This window comes from Heptranchias perlo, chromosome 38 (genome assembly GCF_035084215.1).
Source record: "Heptranchias perlo isolate sHepPer1 chromosome 38, sHepPer1.hap1, whole genome shotgun sequence".
In the NCBI taxonomy this organism is placed as follows: domain Eukaryota; kingdom Metazoa; phylum Chordata; class Chondrichthyes; order Hexanchiformes; family Hexanchidae; genus Heptranchias; species Heptranchias perlo.
The window spans coordinates 4,525,308-4,548,861 of record NC_090362.1 but is presented as its reverse complement, the minus strand read 5'-3'; the positions used below and the strand labels follow the sequence as shown (position 1 = coordinate 4,548,861).

The 23,554-nt window shown below is 43.2% G+C and overlaps 1 protein-coding gene across 1 annotated transcript in view; it reads right to left on the bottom strand.

Annotated features, from left to right (window-relative positions):
- usp3 (ubiquitin specific peptidase 3) overlaps window positions 1-18,501 on the bottom strand; it is an 84,330-nt gene extending 65,829 nt beyond the window's left edge. Inside the window, exons 1-3 of the mRNA XM_067973315.1 lie at window positions 18,205-18,501; window positions 7,423-7,483; window positions 958-1,095 (exon numbers count right to left, since the gene is read on the bottom strand). Coding sequence (XP_067829416.1) covers window positions 958-1,095; window positions 7,423-7,483; window positions 18,205-18,301 — 296 coding nt within the window. The 5' untranslated portion in view covers window positions 18,302-18,501. The remainder of the gene's footprint in view (window positions 1-957; window positions 1,096-7,422; window positions 7,484-18,204) is intronic.
- Between the last annotated feature and the right edge of the window lie 5,053 nt (window positions 18,502-23,554).

Here is a 23,554-nt window from a genome sequence, read left to right as displayed (position 1 = left end):
CTTCAGAGAGGCGTAATCAAAAAAGGGACGCTGAGCCAAAGAAGGAGACATTAGGAGGAGTGACCAAAAAAGCGTGTTTTAAGGAGGGGCTTTGAGAAGCAGATGGGTTTAAGAAGGGAAATTCCAGAGTATGGAGCCTAGGCAGCAGAAGGCACGGCCATCAATGGCTAGTAAGCAGGGGGGGGGGCATGCACAAGAGGCCAGAGTCAGAGGAACAGAACACTTGGTGGGGGGGGGGGGGGGGGGCAGGGAAGAGAGAATTCTAGGGCTGGTGGATGTTTCAGAGGTAGGGAGAGGTCAGGCAGAACTGGGGGGGTGCTGCATTATGTGAGGTGCTGTTTTTTTTTTAAAAATGAGATGCCATATCAAGGACCTGCTCAGGTGGATGTTAAGGATCCCTAGGCACTATTCAAAGAAAGAGCAAGGAATTCTCCTGGTGTCCTGGCCAAACTTCATCTGTCAACCAAAAATATTATCTGGTCATACATCCATTTTGCTGTGCTGAAATCCACTGTCATGGCAATAATCAGACCTGTACTTAAAGGCTAAGTTTGAGACTTGTCATGGTGTCATGGTCTCCTTCAACCAACAACGCCAGAAAAAATACTAACTGGTCAACTATTGGTGAAACACTTCCGAACATCCTGAGAACATGATACGGTGCTATATAAATCCAAATTCATTCTTTCTTTTCTTCAGTGCAGATTTAAAAGGACAAAAGTTGGATTTCTGTGCTTTACCTTTAGCCTGTTGAAAAACCGATTTCAGTTAAAACTCACATGTACCAGTACTTGCTTGGGTTTCTCAAGCCAAATTTTGTTCAGCATTGAAGACCAGAATGAAGCAGGCCCTTAAATTTCAAGGTACGTAATTAAACTGAACACCCCAAACCCTGAAGTTTGAAGAAATTATTACAAACCTGTATTAACGTAGATTTAATATTTGAGTTTAACATACCAGTAGGTGCTGTAACTGCTGCAATCCATACACACTGCATGCTGTAACTTTTCTTTTTCATGCTTTTCTGACTTTTTAACATTGTTGGAATGAATCTGGGCATCTTCATAGTGTTTCTTGGCATGTCCATTCACATATCTGAAATTTAAAAAATAGAAAAGAATTCAACTCTCAGTTTCAAAACGCTCACCATTTATCGAGGTCTGGTCTTTTAACTTTCATTTGAGCGTATAATCTAGACTGGCAAGGAAACAGTACTGCGGGAGTGCTACACTATTGGATTTGCCGTCTTTCGGATGAGAGGTTAAAACGAGGTCCCATTTGACCACTCGGGTCAATCGATCCTATTAATCAAAAAAAATGGACGCCAAGCCAAAGAAGGAGACATCAGGAGGAGTGATCAAAGAAGCGGGTTTTAAGGAGGGATTTTGAGAAGCAGATGGGTTTAAGAAGGGAAATTCCAGAGTGTGGGGCCTAGGTGACAGAATGCACGGTCATCAATGGTTAGTAAACAGGGGGGCATGCACAAGAGGCTATAGTCAGAGGAACAGAACATTGGTGGGAAAGCAGTGGAATTCTCCCAGTGTCCCAGTCAACATTCATCCCATAACCGCCACCAAAAACAGATTCTCTGGTCATTTATCTCATTGCCGTTTGTGGGAGCTAGCTGTGTGCGAATTGGCTGTTGTGTTTCCTACATTACAACACTGCACTTCAAACCTAATTAATTGGCTGTGAAGCGCTATGGGATGTCCCGAGGATGTGAAAGGTGCTATATAAACGCAAGTTCTTTTTAATTATATTCCACAGATCTATCAACAATTGATATTTAGCCAAATGAACATTTTTTAAGCAGAACAAAGATTTATATTTTTCCAAGTATATTTCTCTTCAGAAGGCTATGTATGACCCGCCCTCTTCCCACCCTCGCCGGCTCAGTGGGTAAAAGATATAGCTCTAAGCTACACAGAGCAGTAAGACTGCAGTTTCAATCCTTGATTTGCATCAGCCAGGGCAGCACTCAGTATTAAAATTGGACTCAGCACCTCTGAACTAAGAAAATGAGGAAGCACAGAAGAAAAGACTATTCAACCCACCAAGCCCACTCGATCCAAACCATGTAAAAATGAACCCAAAGTAGACACTTATGAATCCATTTAATACCATGACAAAGTTCTACATAAATACTCTCTGATCCCCAAAGATAATAATTGAGCAAAAACTCCAGAATATTCATCCAGGCTCACATCTCGGATACTCAATCCTTGCCCGTCACCCTCCAGAGCCAACACCTACAATAGCACAGGCAACACTGTTCTGCAGAGTGTATACTTACCTCGGTCAACACCCGTACAATCTCCAACCCCACCCCCAGATATTTATCCAGTTCCGTGGAATTGTTCAACACAGTATCAACTGCTTTTGTTGGGAGTCTGCTTCATACCAGGGGAGGTGAAAAAAGGAAACAGTCAGCAAGGGTTCTCAAGCCTGATAACTATCCTAAAATCCTGCTAATTAATGCATGTGCAGAGATACTGGGCAAGGGTGGGATTGAACTTTCTGTAAAACATACATACACCCCTTGCCCAAATAGCCTACCACTTGCTGTCCATGTGAAGACTGGTCACTTGTGCAAGGTAACCCAGCATGAATTGCCACCTCAGGGATGAAAAGTCAAGGAACAAAAACAAAAAAAAACCTCACATTGACTATTGTCCCCTGGATCTCCACAGGCAGGTCAATCAACAAATATACCAGCGGATGTGCAGCTGATCATTCCAGTCCAAGGAGGTCAACATACAACCCGTGGTATGAGCAGAGTTACCTGATCTCAGCTGGGGAGGCAGTGAGGAACATAGCTCCCACTCCCAGCCATTATCTAGTGACCCCTACTGGATATTATGCTTCTGTGGATACCACAGTCGAATAATCTGCCAACACCCACTATTTAGTTTCATGGGCTGTCCACTCTTGTGAAATTGTACTTTACAAATCATCACCTTCAGGATAGAAGGAACGAAGGGAGAGTAAAACAAAGAATATATTACCTTCTTCCAATGTAAATGACTGTAGTTGTGTCCAATGTGTATGTAATTTTTGGCTTAATTATTCAGAACTAAGTAACAAAGGGGTTATTGTTAAATTCCGCACATATGCTTGCACATCAGAGATTACATGGTTGTTGCTAGGTTAAATCGTCTATGCTTATTTACACCATGACCAATAAAAACGAGAGAAATAATTTACTTCTAGTGAGTGATACAGAATCATGACTTAAGTAAACTGAAGCACAATTTTCTAAAAAGAAAATAGGCTGATTTCTGAAATGTGAAGATTTTCAAGGGAAACAGAACATACATAACTACAACTCCAACAGTATTAAAGTAGCTTGGTAGCCTGAGCACAGACAGTAGCATTTCACTCCCAACTAGAGGCTTGGGAGTCAAGAGTCCTGATGCACTTAGTCTTTCCAAATTGGCTGTTAATTCAGATGAGTTCTGTCTGCTTTGCCCAGCCTGCTGGATAGAGGACCACGGGAAGATGTAATTACTGGATGGAGGAGAGGGAGGAAGTGGGGGGAGGGGGAGTGGAGGGGGAAAATACTGACGATGGGTCACAGCCCTGAAATGTTAACCTAACCGTATTCCTTTCTCCACAGATACTCCCTGACCTGCTGAATGTTTCCAGCATTTTCTGATTTATTTCAGATTAACAACATCTGCAGAATTTTGCTTTTTGTATTAAAAACAACTACCTGCTGTACTTCCATCGCAACCCCTGCTGGCTGATTACACAGCAACACGTGTTGATTAAACCACACCACAGACCGCCCTACCCTCCCTGCTGGACGACATCATGAAGAACAGGTGGACCGCAAACAGGGAGTGGGGAGGAGGGATGTTATTTTTAAACTATCCACGTCAACCAACGATTTCATTAATCCTTTCACCAGCCCAAGTATGGTTTTGAAACGGTTGGAATTTTGCCTTTACATTTTTACTGACCTGAATTAATTCAATTTAAAAGGTAACAGCACATAAACACTAAAATTATATCAACTCCATAACACCACATAGAGGAGCACAAAACCAAGAGGTTATCAGAATCAGGAAACTTTGCCCAACTCAAATGTACAATATGCACCATTGAAAGCAAGAGCAAGTCCTCAGAAAACAATCTCAAAGGGGAAATTTTAAACGGCATTATAAGCTAGGCTTCATTTCATTAAAGCCTCAAGTTTATCTTTAATTCACTCCCTGCCCAAATAGTTGATTCCAGGTGCATTCTACTCGATCAGTTTACAGATAACATGCACTGTGCACTTCCCCAAACAGAAAACTAGAATGTGGCTAGGATTAAAATCCACCTGTATGTTATTTTTTAAAATGAAGTTTCGTCTTGAGCAAGCTGACTATTCCTTGTGCCAAGCACCAAAGGAGGAATTGAAACAAGATCGGTTTCACCCGTTCAACCGAGGGAGAATATTACTCAGATAAAACTAATTAAACAATCACCATATGGAACCTGTAACAGTGAAACATCCCAAGACACTTCATAAGGTGGAGGGTGTAAACAAACAATGCAGAAATTGAAGGACGGTGACCAATGGCATATTCAACAAACAAGGTTTTGAGGAGACTTTTGAAGATGGGGTAGAGGTGTGGCAGGGCGGAGGGGTTTGTTAAGAGAATGCCACGTTGTAGGACATGGAGCAATGGGATTGACTGCAGAAGTAATTAGAGTGGGGCGAGGCTGTGGAGGAATTTGTACACAAGGAGAAGGATTTTACATTCAGTGTGTTGGGGAAGGGAAACCAGTAGAGACTAGTGAATAGTGAGCCAAACTTAGCGCAGAAGCTCTAGATGAATTGAACTTTTTATAGCATGGAGCTTGGGAGGCCAATTGAGAGGGTGTTTGAGAAGTCAGACTGGTGACAAAAAAGACATGAATAAAGATTGCAGCAGTGGTAGAGGGGAAGAGGCAGGCAAAGTTTCAGAGATGGAAAAGGCTTGGATTGCTGTGTGCTTTGAAGCTCAGAAGGGGTGTTTCTGACAAGAACCGAGCAAGACTTTCTCAGTCTAGAATGGGGTGTCAGCACAGGTCTGAGAGGAGAATGGGCTTTGGGAGATTGGGGTTCAGGCTGGTGGGAGGGGAGGGAAAGAGAGGGCTGGAGAATGGGGTGGGGCTCAACATTTCCTGGGAGCAGCAGTAGCAGCACTGCTCCCTTGGCTCCTCTCTCAGGGCAACAAACCCCACAAACAACCCCAGGCCTGTCTCGCTGGTCAGCTCCTCAGTCGGGATCTCGCAGAGTTTGTAGCCGGAGCCCAAGCTTCAATCAGCAGCGAGGGGAACCACTGAACAATGGCATCTGAGGGGGGAACCGGCTGTCCTGGCGGCAGGGCTTCTTTTTGAGTAACAGAATTTGTAATCATTTTTTGAACAGCACCTCACTCCTCCATGTATTCTTTTGTTTTTAAACATTTGGAAGAATGAAGAGAACAATTGAATACCTTTTCAAAAATGTAATGCGGTAAATGGATTTGGTTTTTAATCTTATGTACGTCAATCCTGCATAGCCTGTCTAGAAATTCAAATTAGCCTCGTTTCTAGATTGTTGTCTTATAGGTCCAGGTGTAAATTGTTTTTGGAGTAGGTGATAAAAATTTGGACCTCACAATATGCAGCAAGGTATTATTCAGTATGCCAGATTAGCAGCACGTTACACTCCAAGGCGTAGAAAGAAAGACTTGCATTAATATAGCACAATTCACAACCTCAGGATGTCCCAAAACGCTATACAGCCAATGAAGTACTTTTGAAGTGTAGTCACTGTTGTAATGTAGGAAACGTGGAAGCCAATTTGTGCACAGCAAGATCCCACAAACAGCAATGTGATAATGACCAGATAATCTGTTTTAGTGATGTTGCTTGAGCGATAAATGTAGCCTGGATTACGTGCCCAAGCCTATGGAGATAGAGATATAGAGAGACAAGCTCTGACAATAGTCTTCACTGTAACTCTTGTACTCCCCCTCTTAAACTGTGCAGTTTGTTAACTCAGAAAATATTCGGCACCAATTAGGTAAATTACCAAAATATTCACTTGAATTATGAAATTAATTTCCTATTTCTTTGTGGACATTAATGAAAAGCCCATGTGCTTGATTTGTAAGCAACAGGTAGCTGTGGTGAAAGAACACAACATTCGAAGAACACATGCAAGTGATGCTGCGGTTAAGACGGCCTTCCAAATGACTGACCATGAAATTCAAGAGTGTGCCAGAAGCTGGGGCCAGAAGCTCATCCGAAATTGGGCCTCAGACCTCATTTTAATAACAGAGTGGAGCTGCTGACGCCTGCAGAGGCAGTTCACCCGACGTTAGGGAACAAACTTGGGCCTGCTGTATTGCCGCTAAGTCCTGCAAGGTAGGGGAAAATGCAGGGAGGCTGAGCACTGGCCAGTAGCGGCCCACAGTAGTGCTGTGGACCTGGGGGGACCACTCCAGCTCCACAGAAGGAAAAGTAATAAAAAAAATCTTTCTCTGCCATTTCTTCAGCAGCCTCCAGTGGTCCCCTCAAGGACCACTGTAGAACTAGAAAAACCAGCTGGAGCTTACACGGCACCTAATTTTTTTCATGTATTTTTCAGAAGGGACCCTCCTTTGCATATTTAAATTGATCCAACACTGATTTCAGGCAGCCGCCAAGTACGCCTAAAAAGCAAGGACCAATATGACGGTGGCCATCCCATTGGCACAGATTAGGTGGAGAATCTCGTGCCCAGAAATTGGCATACATTGCGCCCATTTTACACCCAAGAAATGGACGAAACGCATATAAATTTCTACTCCAGTGTGTCCAAATAACTTTTGCTGAATGTGGACCATGCCAAGTACCAGGATGACAGATCAGGCCCACCACATAAATTGAGTTTAACACTCCTGGTCTGGAAAGATGACTGGTTTCAATCAGATCTCTAAAAGCTGAATTATTGGAGATAGTTTGCCAGGAGTTATCCCCTCACTCTCCAAACTTTCATCCAGGGGCAATGTCACAGAATATCAATTAGCATCTTAAAAGACAATGCCTGGAACTCAACTGACAAAAAAAAATTGCTTCATCATACCATACCATTAGTCTATTGTATTTACAGTACATCACTCAATGGGAAGTTTCATGTTGCAATGTTTCCAGACCACGCTGCATTAAACTAACTGCACAGCTTTGCTAGAGGGCTCTTGAAATGTTAAGCAATAACTGCAGTGCAGCAAGTTAAAAATCATGCCGTGATTGCAATCTGCTACCAAGTACAACACACTGCTTCAACTGAAGAGATGAACAAAGCTACACACCTACCAGTCTTTAGATAACAATATCACTAAAAAGAGCTAATGAATAAGTGCGACATTCATACTCTGAGCTTATCTGTATAACGGTCTGAGACTCAGCATAATATCACCATACCTTCCACAGTGAACACTCGAACACATTAGACAGACCCATGGACTTTTGTTGGAGCGGCAAACTGCAAAAGGAAACAGAGACAGACAATTGTTTTACTTTCAGAATCCACAAAAATATCTTCAGTAAAGTTTTTACAATGGGTGTTGGATTTCTCTTCTAGCATATAAAAAAAACAATTCACATTGCAAATCTATCACATTGTGGCAATGCAATGAGCTAGTTCTGCCTCCCCCGCAACTGCTGTAATAAATCTGCTGCGATCAGGCAGTAGTACAAATTTATAACCTGCGGCATGGAATTCAGACAGAAAAAGCAGATTTTCATTTCCTATAGCAATCAATGGTCACTTTTAACAGGGATTGAAACATTTTGTCGAGATATCAGATCACTGAACTTCACAGCAATTCCCTGACTCACTTCTGATAACAATGGTTAGGCCAAGGTACAGCCCTGTAAATGTAATACTGTACTTAATCCCCATTTAGAAGATTTTCAGGATGGGCAGCCAGTCATTTCTGGTAAGGGTCAAAAGGCAGCTCATGATAGAATGGTAGAGCATACATGAACATTCTTGTTGTCCCATTAAGATTGAATACTGTACATCAACTTTAACATAGAAAAACAACCCAAAGCACTTCACAGAAGTGCAATCAAGCCAAAATGGTACTTGCTTTGTATTTATTACACTGTAGGAATAATTTAAGCAGATGTTGGTTATCATAAAGCTTCAACATATAATACAATGAAAGACAGGATATTACACTGGTCCATATGGTGTGTTTTCATGCACTAGGATAACAAAAAGCAGCTTGATTTGATGCTGCACTTTAGCATGCATTTTGTTTCAACTGAAAACAGGTATGAGATGGTCTCTTGGAAGGGGTCGCACACTTCAGGGCCTTAGTGGGCTTGTTTGTCTCCTTTGTTATACTGTCACCTTTGGTTTGATGTGCACCCAAAACTGATTTGCAGTACTAAGAAAAGTGGAAGTGGAACTGCACCCACTAATATATATCAAATAGTTCAACCAAATCTTCAGCGTTCTTGTGCAACATAACCTAATGCTGTTACGCCTAAGTGTTTGTAATAAAACAGAAATCGATCACAAGTGGGTTCTCCATTACCCCGCACAGAACTTCTCCAGTTTCAATTAAAAGAGCAGTTTCTTTTTCTAAAAAAAAAGTGGTACAAGAGTGAGGTCAGAAACAATCAAATAAATTCTTCGTTAAATTGACAGTCACAAAGTTTTTCTGCTTTGAGGGGAGGGGAGAGGAGGAAAGAGCAAAAGATTTAAGAACAGTAAATTGACTAAAAAACATAGGCCCAGAATTTGCTGTCAAAATAACGCTCACTGTTGTTTATGCGCAAATTACATAGCAACTTCAGGCGAGGGCCGACGCGCGGTTAAACGCTGCTGTCCGAGATGGGCTGTTCCACCGTTGGCTTCGCTGTCTGACTCGCCATTCAAATGCATTGAACGGCATGACGTTCCTCTGCTTGCTTGGTATGACGAACTAACAGCACCACAGAAAGTTAGGGCTTGCCCATTTTAGTCTAAGTAGCTTTTTAAAAGGCATGATAAGTGTTAATAACTACCAAACAACCTCTCCGGCACTGAAAATTACCCATTACAATTGTGGAGTCTCATGCCTTCAGCTTTTAATTATCATTGGGTTTTATCTTAAATTTTAAATAATTTTTTTTAAATTTTTCTTTGTCTCTTTTTTCTCTCTCTCAATTCAGTCTTTCTTTCCTTCTCTTTATTTCTCTTTCCGTACCTGATTTGACATTGAATTCACTATTCTAACTGATACTTCCTGGTTCAGACTGCACTGATAATTGCACAATCTTTCAATCTGATTGGTTAAGGAGATACCCAGTTCCTTGCTCCCTTCATTCAGATCCCAGATGCCCTGTTGTGTAGAGGGTGCCTCACCGTTTCCATCTCACAATTCCAGCAACTTCCACTGCAAGATCTCATGGAAATTAAACGGGCACGGGCAAATCTAACTAACAGCAGGTGGTGTTCGTTGCCGGCTACAGCAAATTCTGGCCCGTACTGCTGCAAAAATCATTTTAAAAAACTCTTCAAACACTGGACTTGGGCAGGCGTGGGGAAGGGGGCGGAGTTTCTCCTGCAGTATTCACCCATGCACCCACTGCTGTATAATAAATCGTCCTAATCGTCTTCATTTGAGAGTGCAGGCAACGGGTACTGGCAAAATATTTGAGCTTGGTGGATATCAAAGCCAACGCAAATCCAATCCGCACCCAATTTCCATAATCCTGATTTTCCACTGGACAATCAGGATCAAGAGGAATATAGGAAAAGGGGGAGGCCATTAAGCTCCTCGAGCCTGTTCCGCCATTCAACTAGATCATGACTGATCTGTATTTTAACTCCATATTCCTGCCTTGGCGCCATAACCCTTAATACCTTTGCCTAACAAAAATCTATCAATTGACCAAGCCTCAACAGCTTTTGTGTGTGGGGGTGGGGGTGGGGGGGGGGGGCGGAGAAAGAGAGTGCTCCAGATTTCCACTACCCTGACCAATTTTTCCCTTCCATCATCTAGGGACAGAGGCCCTTGTAGCACTAACTTAGCTCAGTCAGGTCTGGACAAAGTTCCACAGAACATTGTAAAAAATGTATGCCAAAGAAATTTCAGGAATTTCTCCACTTAAAATATCACCCTACCACAAACCTGAACAAGATTTACACAAATGCAGCTGAGTGCAATCGTAGCCAACAACAATAACTTGCATTTATATAGCGCCTTTAACGTAGTAAAACGTCCCAAGGAGCTTCACAGGAGCGTTACCAAACAAAATTTGACACTGAACCACATAAGGAGATATTAAGAGGTGGCCAAAAGCTTGGTCAAAGAGATGGGTTTTAAGGAGCATCTTAAAGAAGGAAAGAGAGGTAGAGAGGTTTAGGGAGGGAATTCCAGAGCTTGGGCCCTAGGCAGCTGAAGGCATGGCCGCCAATGGTGGAGCGATTAAAATCGGGGATGCGCGAAGCAAGAATTGGAGGACAGCAGAGATCTCGGAGGGTTGTAGGAGGTTACAGAGATAGGGAGGGGTGAGGTCATGGGGTGATTTGAAAACAAGGATGAGAATTTTACAATTGAGGCGTTCCTAGACCAGAAGCCAAAGGGATAACGCCTACAGGCAATTAATATTTAGTAATGGTTATGCTTGGATAATAGATAAAACTTCAACAACAAGCCCTTGGGTACTGATTATGTATGGAAGAAATTTAATAGCCATTAAATATTTACTAGCAATATTTAACTCCCAAGAGATTAAAGCATTTGACTGACTGCTCTTTTTCATCATATATATTTTCAGCTTCTCCATCTTGTGACTGACAAATTTGGATTGTAGAAATTAGTTCCTGTGGGACTAAAGATGAGTGGAATTCAATCTGAGCACAAATACACTCAAGGTAATTAAAATCACAGCTCAAATTTAAAACTTCAAAATATATACTCACACAAACCAGGAAAGCCCCAATCAATGTTCTTTTTCTGAAATCTTATCCCAATCATGGGGGATATCTTGAATTTCACAGATGTTCGGGTTGCAGATTTTAAATCGCAGTGAGACTCCAGAAACTATTCTTGCTTCAAATCTGTATTCATATGGAGTCCACTGCACATGAATTTTATTTCAGTTATGATTTAGATTACTGGACTGTGATTTTCCACCAGCAATTCCTCTTCATATCCATTTCAGTTGCACAATTTTTAACAAGAATTTATGTGCACACACTGTATCTGTGACTATGGAGTACACCAGAGCTGGGCTGCAGCAGACCCAATTACCTTCATGCTGAGCATATTAAATAAACAGCATATATAATATTTAATTTTGGTCCAAATTAGGTTTCATTAATACTTTGCAACTGAATGTCTACCCATTTCCTCAGGTTTTCACAGTTTGTTTTAAGGAATCATGTTTCCATGGCCCTCACTGTCAGGCAGAAGTAATGCAGACGTCCTGAACTCTACTCCCATTTGCCCTTTTTAAAACAAACTAACATTTCTCAGCCCCAAACTAAAATCTGTGGTACTATATTTAAATCCACAGATTAACGCTGACAGATCTAGTCACGTATTACCTCAAAGTCTCTGGTAACCACTATTTACACAGAACATCCCACAATGATCTAAATTGGTTAAACCTTCAGGTAAACTGGCACCTTAAACTGATGTGGAGATGCCGGTGATGGACTGGGGTTGACAATTGTAAACAATTTTACAACACCAAGTTATAGTCCAACAATTTTATTTTAAAATCCACAAGCTTTCGGAGGCTTCCTCCTTCCTCAGGTGAATTCACTTGCTTGTGGATTTTAAAATAAAATTGTTGGACTATAACTTGGTGTTGTAAAATTGTTTACAAAAACCTTAAACTGAAGTAGTGATCATAATGGAGCTAAAATATTTTACTTAAATTAGATTTGATTTAATTTAGCAATAAATAACTTGCACACCCCCATTGACTAGAAATTAAGTGCATATCTGAGTATTGGATCTTTTACCTCCAACTATCTGATCAGTGGGGCCTTAATATCACAAACTGCCACTGGTTCTCTCCTGCTTTCGCTTTGCAAATATGTTAATACCAGTTGCAAGCTCCAGAAACATAAAAGAACTAAAAGGATGACACAGGATCACCATATTGAGATTGAAGTTTGCTAACACTGCTGGTATTGTCAGTTGCCTTCACAATGAAGAAACCATCATGAATGAGTAGAACAGATAAGAGGAATGAAAAAGGAAAGCATCTCCTTCTCCCTTCCCCATTTGTCCTTTTTACTTTACCTCTCAGCCTTTCCCTTTCACTAGGGTTTTTTTTGCCCCCTCTTTAAATTAATTCCATCCTCTTCTTTGCCTCTCCAAATTCATTTTTGGTGCCCACTTAACTCCTCGGGCAGGTAACTTGCTTGTCGAGCCTCTGTTCTAAGTTTTCTATGAAGGAAAAATCCTGGGTTTTATCTGTGTGTGTCCCCCATCCCAAATAAAAGTATTATGGCCAAGATCAGAACTCTCCATTATGGGCCAATGCCCTACTACCCAGTAGTGCAGGAAATGAGAAACGCCCCTATAACCAGATATCACACTGTCCCTTCCACTTCCTCTTGCAAACACCACCATAGCAGGAAATAGGCCTCTTCAAAAAGAGTAAATAGTTCCATGATTGCTTCACCCCTCACAAAGCCATTGTTTAAAATCACACTTCCACGCTGAACATCCCCAGCTAATGCAATGCACAAAATTAAGGTATTGGTAATTTCCTTACCCCGGTAAACACATTTAGGCAGAAAACACAATGAAACCTGTGACTGCGCTTTTGCTAGTTCAATATTTAATCTTTTCTGCAAGTACATGCAATAAAGTAATTGTCCATAGCAACCACATCACCATCGGGATAACTGAACTCTCTTAACCACAAAAGTATTTTAACATACAAATCATATCTTAATATATCTATTATTTGAAATCAATTTTATACACTCGTGATTTAGCTCCACATTTTATAATAAATCTTGATCTTCATTTCAAAACCAGTAATATAGCTCATGCCTTCGCCCACAGCGTGATGTGATGCGGTACTCAGATATAAACACCTCAGTTTCAATCCTGTGCTCACTTAGCTGATTTCAACTGGCATCAAGGCTAGCAGAGAGGAGGGGTGAAAATGTGCCATGGCCCTGAACAACGGCACAGCAACATGGCTACCTGCGATGACCCCTTTTATGGAATAATTTCCCAACACAGCCCAGACAAGGAATGTCCACTTGGGCGAGCTATCAGAGGGAAATAGCTCCCACGAAGCTACGTCACAGAGAAATCGATGGTACCGAGAGAGATGGGGTGCATGGAAAGAAAATCAGTGTATTCTACTGAATGTCACACAACCCTAAAAAGGGTAACAAAAGATGCCTGTAGTTTACTAGTGTTGTTGTCACCTCTTGGTAGCACATTAGACTTTAAACCTTTTAAAACACCATGGAGGATGCTGCAACATCATGAAAAACTAGAGAAACTTGGTCTTTTCAGCCTGGAAAGGAGATTTCTGAGAAGTGATCTTATAAAAATATATAAGCAAGTAAATGGTATGGTAAAGACAAATCTAGAAAATTACTTTAAGTTGAATTGCAAGAGTAGGACATGGGTTCAAACTAGTAAAAGGCAAACTTAGGACCGCTATCAGCAAGCTCTTCTTTACACACAGAGTGACCAACAATATGGATGATTAGGAGCATAGAGGGTAAGATAAGGCAAAAAAGGGAAGCTTATGTCAGACACCAAGAGGTCAATACTGGAGAAAGCCTTGAGGAGCATAGAAAGTGCAGGGGTGAAATTAAAAAGGAAATTAGGAAAGCAAAGAAGGCATGAAAAAATACTGGCAAGTAAAATTAAGGAAAGCCCAAAAATGTTTTATAAATACATAAAGAGCAAGAGGATAACCAAGGAAAAGAGTAGGGCCTATTAGAGACCAAAAAGGTAACCGATGTGTGGTGGTGGTGGAAGATGTGGGTATGGTTCTTAATGAATACTTTGTGTCTGTCTTCACAAAAGAGAGGGACGATGTAGAGATTGTAGTTAAGGAGGAGGAGTGTGAAATATTGGATGGGACAAACATAGTGAGAGAGGAAGTATTAAGGGGTTTCGCATCTTTGCAAGTAGACAAATCACCAGGCCCGGATTAAATGTATCCCAGGCTGCTAAGAGAAGCAAGGGAGGAAACAGCGGAGGCTCTGATCATCATTTTCCAATCGTCCCTGGCTATAGGCGTAATGCCGGAGGATTGGAGGACTGCTAATGTATCATTGTTTAAAAAGGGAAAAAGAGATAGACCGAGTAATTATAGGCCAGTCAGTCTAACCTCGGTGGTGGGCAAATTACTGGAATCAATTCTGAGGGACAGCATAAATCGTCATTTAGAAAGGCATGGGTTAATCAAGGACAGTCAGCGTGGATTTGTTAAGGGAAGGTCGTGTCTAACCAACTTGATTGAATTTTTTGAGCGGGTAACAAGGAGGGTAGATGAGGGTAATGCGTTTGATGTAGTCCACATGGATTTTAGCAAGGCTTTTGACAAGGTCCCACATGGCAAACTGGTCAAAAAAGTAAAAATCCATGGGATCCAAGGGAAAGTGGCTAGTTGGATCCAAAATTGTCTCAGTGACAGGAAGGAAAGGGTAATGGTTGACGGGTGTTTTTGCGACTGGAAGGCTGTTTCCAGTGGGGTCCCACAAGGCTCAGTACTAGGTCCCTTACTTTTTGTGGTATATATTAATGATTTGGACTTGAATGTAGGGGGCTTGATCAAGAAGTTTGCAGATGATACAAAAATTGGCTGTATGGCTAATAGTGAGGAGGAAAGCTGTAGATTGCAGGATGATATCAATGGACTGGTCAGGTGGGCAGAAAGGTGACAAATGGAATTCAATCCAGAGAAGTGTGAGGTAATGCATTTGCGGAGGGCAAACAAGGCAAGGGAGTACACAATAAATGGGAGGATACTGAGAGGTGTAGAAGAACAAAAGGACCTTGGAGTGGATGTCCACAGATCCCTAAAGATAGCTGGATAGGTGGATAAGGTGGTTAAAAAGGCATATGAGATACTTTCCTTTATTAGCCGAGGCACAGAATATAAGAACAGGGAGGTTATGCTAGAATTGTATAACACATTGGTTAGGCCACAGCCTGAGTACTGCGTACTGGTCACCACATTACAGGAACGACGTGATTGCACTAGAAGGGTACAGAGGAGATTTACGAGGATGTTGCCAGGGCTGGAGAATTTTAGCTATGAGAAAAGATTGGATAGGCTGGGGTTGTTTTCTTTGGAACAAAGGAGGTTGCGAGGAGATTTAATTGAGGTATATAAAATTATGATGGGACTAGATAGAGAGGACCTATTTCCCTTAGCAGAGGGTCAATGACCAGGAGGCATAGATTTAAAGTAATTGGTAGAAGGATTAGACGGAGCTGAGGAGAAATGTTTTCACCCAGAGGGTGGTGGGGGTCTGGAACTCACTGTCTGAAAGGTTGGCAGAGACAGAAAGTGATGTAAAAAGTACTTGGATGTGCACTTGAAGTGACATAACCTACGGGGCTACGGACCAAGTGCTGGAAAGTGGGATTAAGCTGGATAGCTCTTTTTCGGCTGGCATGGACACGATGGGCCGAATGGCCTCCTTCTGCGCCGTAGCTTTCTATGAACAGAGGTGTTCAAAATTATGACGGGTTTTAATAGAGTAGAAAGATAGGGAGAAACTGTTTCCACTAGCAGGAGGGTCGGTAACCAGAGGACACACATTTAAGGCAACTGGAAAAAGAATCAGAGGGGAGTAAGAATTTTTTTATGCAGCAAGTTATGATCTGGAATGAACACCCTGAAAGGATGGTGGAAGCAGATTCAATAACAACTTTTAAAAGGGAATTAAATACTTGGAAAGGAAAAATTTGCAGGGGAGTGGAATTAACTGGATAGCTCTTTCAAAGAGCCAGCACAGGCATGATGGGCCGAATGGCCTCCTTCTGTGCTGTCCGATTCTATGATTCTAACACGTAGAATGGACTCCAAGATAGAAGGCTGGAGGCGAATATCCTGAAGTTAATTATGCTGCAAGAGGGGCCTTTAGAATCTTTCTGGATGAATGAAAGAATGTGGACCTCATCTACAATTACCTTGTGATCGTCAAGCTGTGATCCGGTGGCATGAATGAGGACAGCACCACCCAGTTTACTATTCCCATTCACAATGTCACACCACATGCCTGTTCCTAGGCCGCTTTGAAGATCACATGACATTACATCACTGGGAAACACCCATTTATAACATTTAGGATTGCAAGGCAACTCCCCTCTCTCCTTTAACCATCTATTGTGCATCGGATGAGGTCACAGTACTATATAGTCAGCACTGTTACTTCATTTCGAGGCACTCTGACCAAAAGTTCACTAAGTCCTTGTGTGTGGCTTACCAGATGAGAGTCAGGTGATAGGAGTGTCAGGGGAACACAGCACTTGAAACCAAAACAAGCCCAAAGGGATTAAGTGGCATCTCTGCACTATAATTCCAAGACATCAGTAAAACATGACAGCATTTAAACTCTGTAGGCTGGGCCAATCTTTTGAATATTGAAAAATTGTTTTAAAAACCCAACACATCTTGAACATTTACTCTATAATTTCTACCAAAAAAATTGTACTTTTATAGCGCTAGCTATTTTAATATGCAGGGATCTGTTCTTAATGGACTTCCAATTACAATTTTTGATTTAGATGAAGAAATCTTTCTGCAGGCCTGAAATAATTTTAAGCAAAGTCTTACAGATTTGCCACAGCGGACAAAGGGAATAAGAACGCTGCCATTTAAGATTAGAAACCCTAGAGATTTTGCTAGCTACGGATGAACTCTGCACGTCCTCAATTCAGATTTACAAGGGCGCATCAACGATAGTTGTGCAAGATTTCCTGGGTTTTAAAACTAGTCTACAGTGCTCCCGATTATGCAACACCATTCCTTTCACACACACAAAAGCCATTCCTGTTATAAAACGTGCAGATTTGAAGATTCAAACAAAAGCATCTTGAATTCGGCAATCTGCCATTAAAGCGCCTAACAATTATCACAAAAAAAAACTTTACATCACTAAATTGAAAATCCCAATTGTATCCCTCGCCCGCTTGGTGTAGTAATACAAAGCTGATTAGATCGCAATCCCATCCTGTCTCCACCGTGCGAGTTTATCATTGCACATGGAATTATGTACAAAGATCTTGTGAGCAGTATGCAGTAAACGCCAGTCTTTAAAATGAGACAAATTCACCGTGGGGGGGGGGGGGGGAGAGGAACTTCCTATTAAAGCTAAAGCAGGTCGGCAGAACAAGTTTCTTTCAGACATTGCATTGGGAAGCCCAGACAATGGAAACAATACAAGGCCTAACACTCTAGCAGAGGAAAGCCAGTCTGGTCTGAGTCCTAGCACGCCGAGTGCCTGCTACAAAGAAAGTCATTCGAAAGTCCACTTACACAGTAATCCCGAACTGCTTTTTTTTTGGGGGGGGGGGCAAAATAAAAATATTTAATTCCTGTAATAAACTGCGGGTTACTACTGGAAAGTAAATGCCTGCTGTACACCCCGACTGTACGGATGGTACGTGGCAAAAATGTCAATACACTGGGGTTACTTTAAATACATACTGTGCTCAGACCATTAAATCAGCACCAGAAACTTCGCCTTTTATTTTAAACGCAGCTTCCAGACAGTTTAATCCAAATGGCTCACATTTTAGTGCAATCCATTTAATGCAACCCAAACCCCGCATTTGTTCAAAAATTTTTTTTAAAAAGCAGATTGGCGCTGGAAACCCCCCCAATTCGATTTGTCTGCCGGTTTACATGAGAGAAAATGTTCCAATGAGTCCGAGTTCCCCCCTCAGCGGCACCCACCCCGCCTCGGAGCCCGGAAAACCGAGCGCTTCTCCCCCCCCAAAAAAAATAAATAAACAGCTTTTCTTTTCCCTTTTTGTTTAATTGTACACACTAGGCCCGACTCAAGCCTGTTGTGAGCCGGCCTTTCCTGGTGGTTTACACCGGGCAAGGCGCGCCCTGAGTATGTGGTTGTTTGTGTGTGTGGGGGGGGGGGGTGTTTTTAAACAGAGTTATATAAATATATATGTATATAGTGTGTGTGTATTAAAGAATAAAAAGTGCGGCCAAGTTGTGTAGAGAGCGGAACCGTGCGGCACTCACCGGCACAGCACCAGGAGGAGGGCGATCCGTTGGGGAACTTGGTGGAATCCGGCACGATGCAGACGCTGGACGCCAAGTGGGGGCACTCCATGTTCATGGGGCTTGGGGCAGCAGGAAGCAGCGCTCTCGGTGCAGAGACTCGGTGTGCAGGGGAGGGGAGGGGAGGGAAGGGGAGGGAGAGTGAGGGGGCAGGCCGAGGGAAGGAAGGGGAGGAGAACAATGCGGAACTGGCTGCCTGCGGGGGCCCTCGCCCGCTCACTCGCTCACACGGGCCGCCATCTTCCTGGCAGACCACTCGGGCCTAGTCTGTGCGCAGCCTCCCCCGCTCGGCCCCGAACCGCATCTTCCGCTTGGCGCGCAGCCCCCCCCCTTCTCCTCTTGTGCTTTTCCCCCCCCCCGTGTGTATTATTATTATTATTATTATTATCAGTCGGCCCCGAGGCCGCGGAGAACTGATTCCTTGCCTTGGGGGAAGGAAAGGGAGTGAGGCGGCGGCGGGGGGGGGGCGGGGAGGAGAGCGGACGCTGTCGCTGCCGATCGTCCGGCCGTTGGTCCCCTCAGTAACCGCCGTCCCGCGGGTCTCCACGGCAACCATTGTTCCTGTTCCCCATCCCCGCGGGTCTCCCTGGCAACCATTGTTCCTGCCCCCCCCCCCCCGCGGGTCTCCGTAGCAACCATTGTTCCTGCCCCTGCGGATCCCCCTGGCAACCATCGTTCATGCCCCCCCCCCCAGGTCTCTCTGGCAACCACTGTTCCTGCCCTGCCCCCTGCGGGTCTCCCTGGCAACCACTGTTCCTGCCCCCACCCCACGCCGGTCTCCACAGCAACCATTGTTCCTGCCCACCACCCCCCCCCCCCAGGTCTCTCTGGCAACCACTGTTCATGCCCCCCCCCCCCCCCCCCCCGAGATTACTCATCAGGGTCAACGGGACGTCACGATGTCATAGAATCATAGAAATTTACGGCACAGAAGGAGGCCATTCGGCCCATCGTGTCCGTGCCGGCCGACAAAGAACCATCCAGCCTAATCCCACTTCCCAGCTCTCACACCGCAGCCTTGTAGGTTGCGGCACTTCAGGTGCACGTCCAAGTAGTTCTTAAATGCGATGAGGGTTTCTGCCTCTCCCACCCCTTCAGGCAGTGAGTTCCAGACCCCCACCCACCCTCTGGGTGAAAAAATTTCTCTTCAACTCCCCTCTAATCTTTGTACCAATTAATTTAAATTATGCCCCCTGGTTATTGATCTATCTGCTAAAGGAAATAGGTCTTCCTATCCACTCTTTCTAGGCCCTTCATAATTTTATGCACCTCAATTAAATCTCCCCTCAGCCTCCTCTGTTCCAAAGAAAACAACCCCAGCCCATCCAATCTTTCCTCATAGCTAAAATTCTCCAGTCCTGGCAACATCCTGGTAAATCTCCTCTGTACCCTCACATCTTTCCTGTAATGTGGTGACCCGAACTGCACGCAGTACTCTAGCTGTAGCCTAACTAGTGTTTTATACAGTTCTAGCATAACGTCGCTGTTCTTATATTCTATGCCTCGGCTAATAAAGGAAAGTATCCCGTATTCCTTCTTACCCACCTTATCTACCTGTCCTGCTACCTTCAGGGATTTGTGGACATGCACTCCAAGGTCCCTCTGTTCCTCTAGTGTTCTCAGTATCCTACCATTTATTGTGTACTCCCTTGCCTTGTTTGCCCACCCCAAATGCATTTCCACACACTTCTCCGGATTGAATTCCATTTGATACTTTTCTGCCCACCTGACCAGTCCATTGATATCATCCTGCAGTCTACAGCTTTCTTTCTCACTGTCAACCACACAGCCAACTTTTGTATCATCTGTAAACTTCTTAAACATGTCCCCTACGTTTAAGTCTAAATCTTTAATATATCCACAAAAAGCAAGGGACCTAGTAATGACGCTGAGGAACCCCACTGGAAACAGCCTTCCAGTCACAAAAACACCAGTCGACCATTACCCTTTGCTTCCTGCCACTGAGCCAATTTTGGATCGAACTTGCCACTCTCCTTTGGATCCAATGGGCTTTTACTTTTTTGACAAGTCTGCCATGTGGGACCTTGTCAAAAGCCTTGCTAAAATCCATGTAGACTACATCAAATGCTCTACCCTCATCGACCCTCCTTGTTACCTCCTCAAAAAATTCAATCAAGTTAGTCAGACACGACCTTCCCTTAACAAATCCATGCTGACTGTCCTTGATTAATCCGTGCCTTTCTAAGTGATGATTTATACTGTCCCTCGGAATTTTTTCCAACAATTTGCCTACCACTAACCCATTCTCCCATTTTAAACAACGTTAGCAGTCCTCCAGTCCTCCGACACCACACCCGCAGCCAGGGACGATTGGAAAATGATGGTCAGAGCCTCCGCTATTTCCTCCCTTGCTTCTCTTAGCAGCCTGGGATACATTTCATCCGGGCCTGGTGATTTATCTACTTTCAAAGATGCTAATCCCCTTAAATGTCCTCTCTCACTATGTTTATTCCATCCAATATTTCACACTCCTCCTCCTCAACTACAATGTCTGCATCGTCCCCCATTTTTGTTAAGACAGACGCAAAGTATTCATTAAGAACCATGTCTTCCGCCTCTACACACAGGTTACCTTTTGGGTCTCTAATAGGCCCTACTCTTCGTTATTCTCTTGCTCTTTATGTATTTAGAAAACATTTTTGGGCTTTCCTTGATTTTACTTGCCAGTACTTTTTCATGCCCTCTCTTTGCTTTCCTAATTTCCTTTTTAATTTCACCCCTGCACTTTCTATACTCCTCTAGGCTTTCTGTAGTATTGAGCTCTTGGTATCTGATATAAGCTTCCCTTTTTCCCTTATCCTACCCTATATACTCCTTGACATCCAGGGGGCTCTAGATTTGGGAGTCCCAACCTTTTTCTTTGTGGGAACATATACGAACATACAAACATACGAATTAAGTGCAGGAGTAGGCCATTCGGCCCCTCGAGCCTGCTCTGCCATTTGATAAGATCATGGCTGATCTGATTGCGACCTCAACCCTATATTTGCTCTGAACCCTTAATATCTCCCCCTTGAATGCCTCCCACTGCTCTGACACTGATTTACCTTCAAGTAGCTGTTTCCAGTCCACTTTTGTTAAATCACATCTCAGCTTAATAAAATTGGCCTTTCCCCAATTGAGAACTTTTACTCCTGGTCTATCCTAGTCCTTTTCCATAACTATGCTAAATCTAACTGAATTATGATCACTACCACCAAAATGCTCTCCCGCTGACACTCCTTCCACCTGCCCAGCTTCATTCCCTAAAACTAAGTCCAGAACTGCCCCCTCTCTTGTTGGACTTGCTACATACTGGCTAAAAAAGTTCTCAAGAAAATCATAATATGATTAGGCAGAATCAACATGATTTTATGAAAGGGAAATTGTGTTTAACAAATTTATTAGAGTTTTTTGAGGATGTAACTAACATATATTTGGATTTTCAAAAGGCATTCAATAAGGTGCCACACAAATGGTTGTTACACAAGGTATGGGGTTGGGGGTAATATATTAGCATGGATAGAGGATTGGTTAACGGACAGAAAGCAGAGAGTAGGAATAAACGGGTCATTTTCGGGCTGGCAGGCTATAACTAGTGGGGTGCCGCAAGGATCAGTGCTTGGGCCTCAGCTATTTACAATCTATATTAATGATTTAGATGAAGGGACCAAGTGTAATGTATCCAAGTTTGCTGACGATACAAAGCTAGGTGGGAAATTAAGTTGTTTGGAGGACACAAAGAGGCTGCAAAGGGATATAGACAGGTTAAATGAGTGGGCAAGAAGGTGGCAGATGGAATATAATGTGGGGAAATGTGAGGTTATTCACTTTGGTAGGAAGAATAGAAAAGCAGAATATTTTTAAAATGGTGAGAACTATTAAATGTTGGTGTTCAGAGGGATTTGGATGTCCTTGTACATGATGCACAGAAAGTTAACATGCAGGTAAAGCAAGTAATTAGGAAGGCAAATGGTATGTTGGCCTTTATTGCATGGGGGTTGGAGTACAAGAGTAAGGAAGTTTTGCTGCAATTGTACAGGGCTTTAGTGAGACCTCACCTGGAGTACTGTGTACAATTTTGGTCTCCTTACCTAAGGAGGGATAGACTTGCCTTGGAGGTGGTGCAACAAAGGTTCACTAGATTGATTCCTGGGATGAGAGAGTGGTCCTATGAGGAGAGATTGAGTAGAATGGCCCTCTACTCTTTGGAGTTTAGAAGAATGAGAGGTGATTTCATTGAAACATATAAGATTCTTAGAAGGCTTGACAGAGTAGATGCTGAGAGGCTGTTTCCCCTGGCTGGAGAGTCTAGAACTAGGGGTCAAAGTCTCAGGATAAGGGGTCGGCCATTTAGGACTGATGTGAGAAGGAATTTTTTCACTCAGAGGGTTGTGAATCTTTGGAATTCTCTACCCCAGAGAGCTGTGGATGCTGAGTCGTTGAATATATTCAAGGCTGAGATTGATAGATTTTTGGAATCCAAGGGAATCAAGGCATATGGGGATCGGGCGGGAAAGTGGAGTTGAGGTCGAAGATCAGCCATGACCTTATTGAATGGCGGAGCAGGCTGGAGGGGCCGAATGGTCTACTCCTGCTCCTATTTCTTATGTTCTTAAAGGTGGTGCTATTCTCCACAGCACCGCTCAGCTCAGAGCTGCTTCTAGCCCAGTGATGCCTAGCCTCTTCCCCCCCGCCATTGCTGCTCTCCCAAATGCTGCTGCCCCCTACTCCAACACAACACGACCCCAAGCCCAGACCTAACCACCTCTACCCGCTACAACCCCGGCGAGATCCCAACCCGACTTTGAGGACCAAATCCTGACCTCCAATCCTCATGGCCATTATCGGGAATTGGCTTGAAGTTTTTAATATATTTTTAAAATTGGTGCAGCTGGAAATTCTTTATGTGCTAACTGCAGTTTGAGTTTCCTACTGGCGGTTTCAAGATGGGGTTCGCAACACTTAATTTAGGAAAACCTATTACTTGAAATACCCACTTCTTTTAAATAATTGAGAATTCCCCAGTTCAGTGCTGAGGAAGCACTGTTCTAGTTTTTCAGGAAGTGAAGGAGATTTGATAGAGTATACAGGGAGAGACTGTTTCCACTGGCAGGAGGGTCGGTAACCAAAGGCCACAGATTTAGGATAATTGGCAAAAAAGCCAGGGGGGAGCCGAGGAGACATTTTTTTACTCAGCGAGTTCTTATGATCTGGGACACACTACCTGAAAGGGCGGTGGAGACAGATTCAATCATAAGTTTCATAGGAGAAGTGGACCTCCCCTTTAAAAGGAAAATTTTGCGGGGAT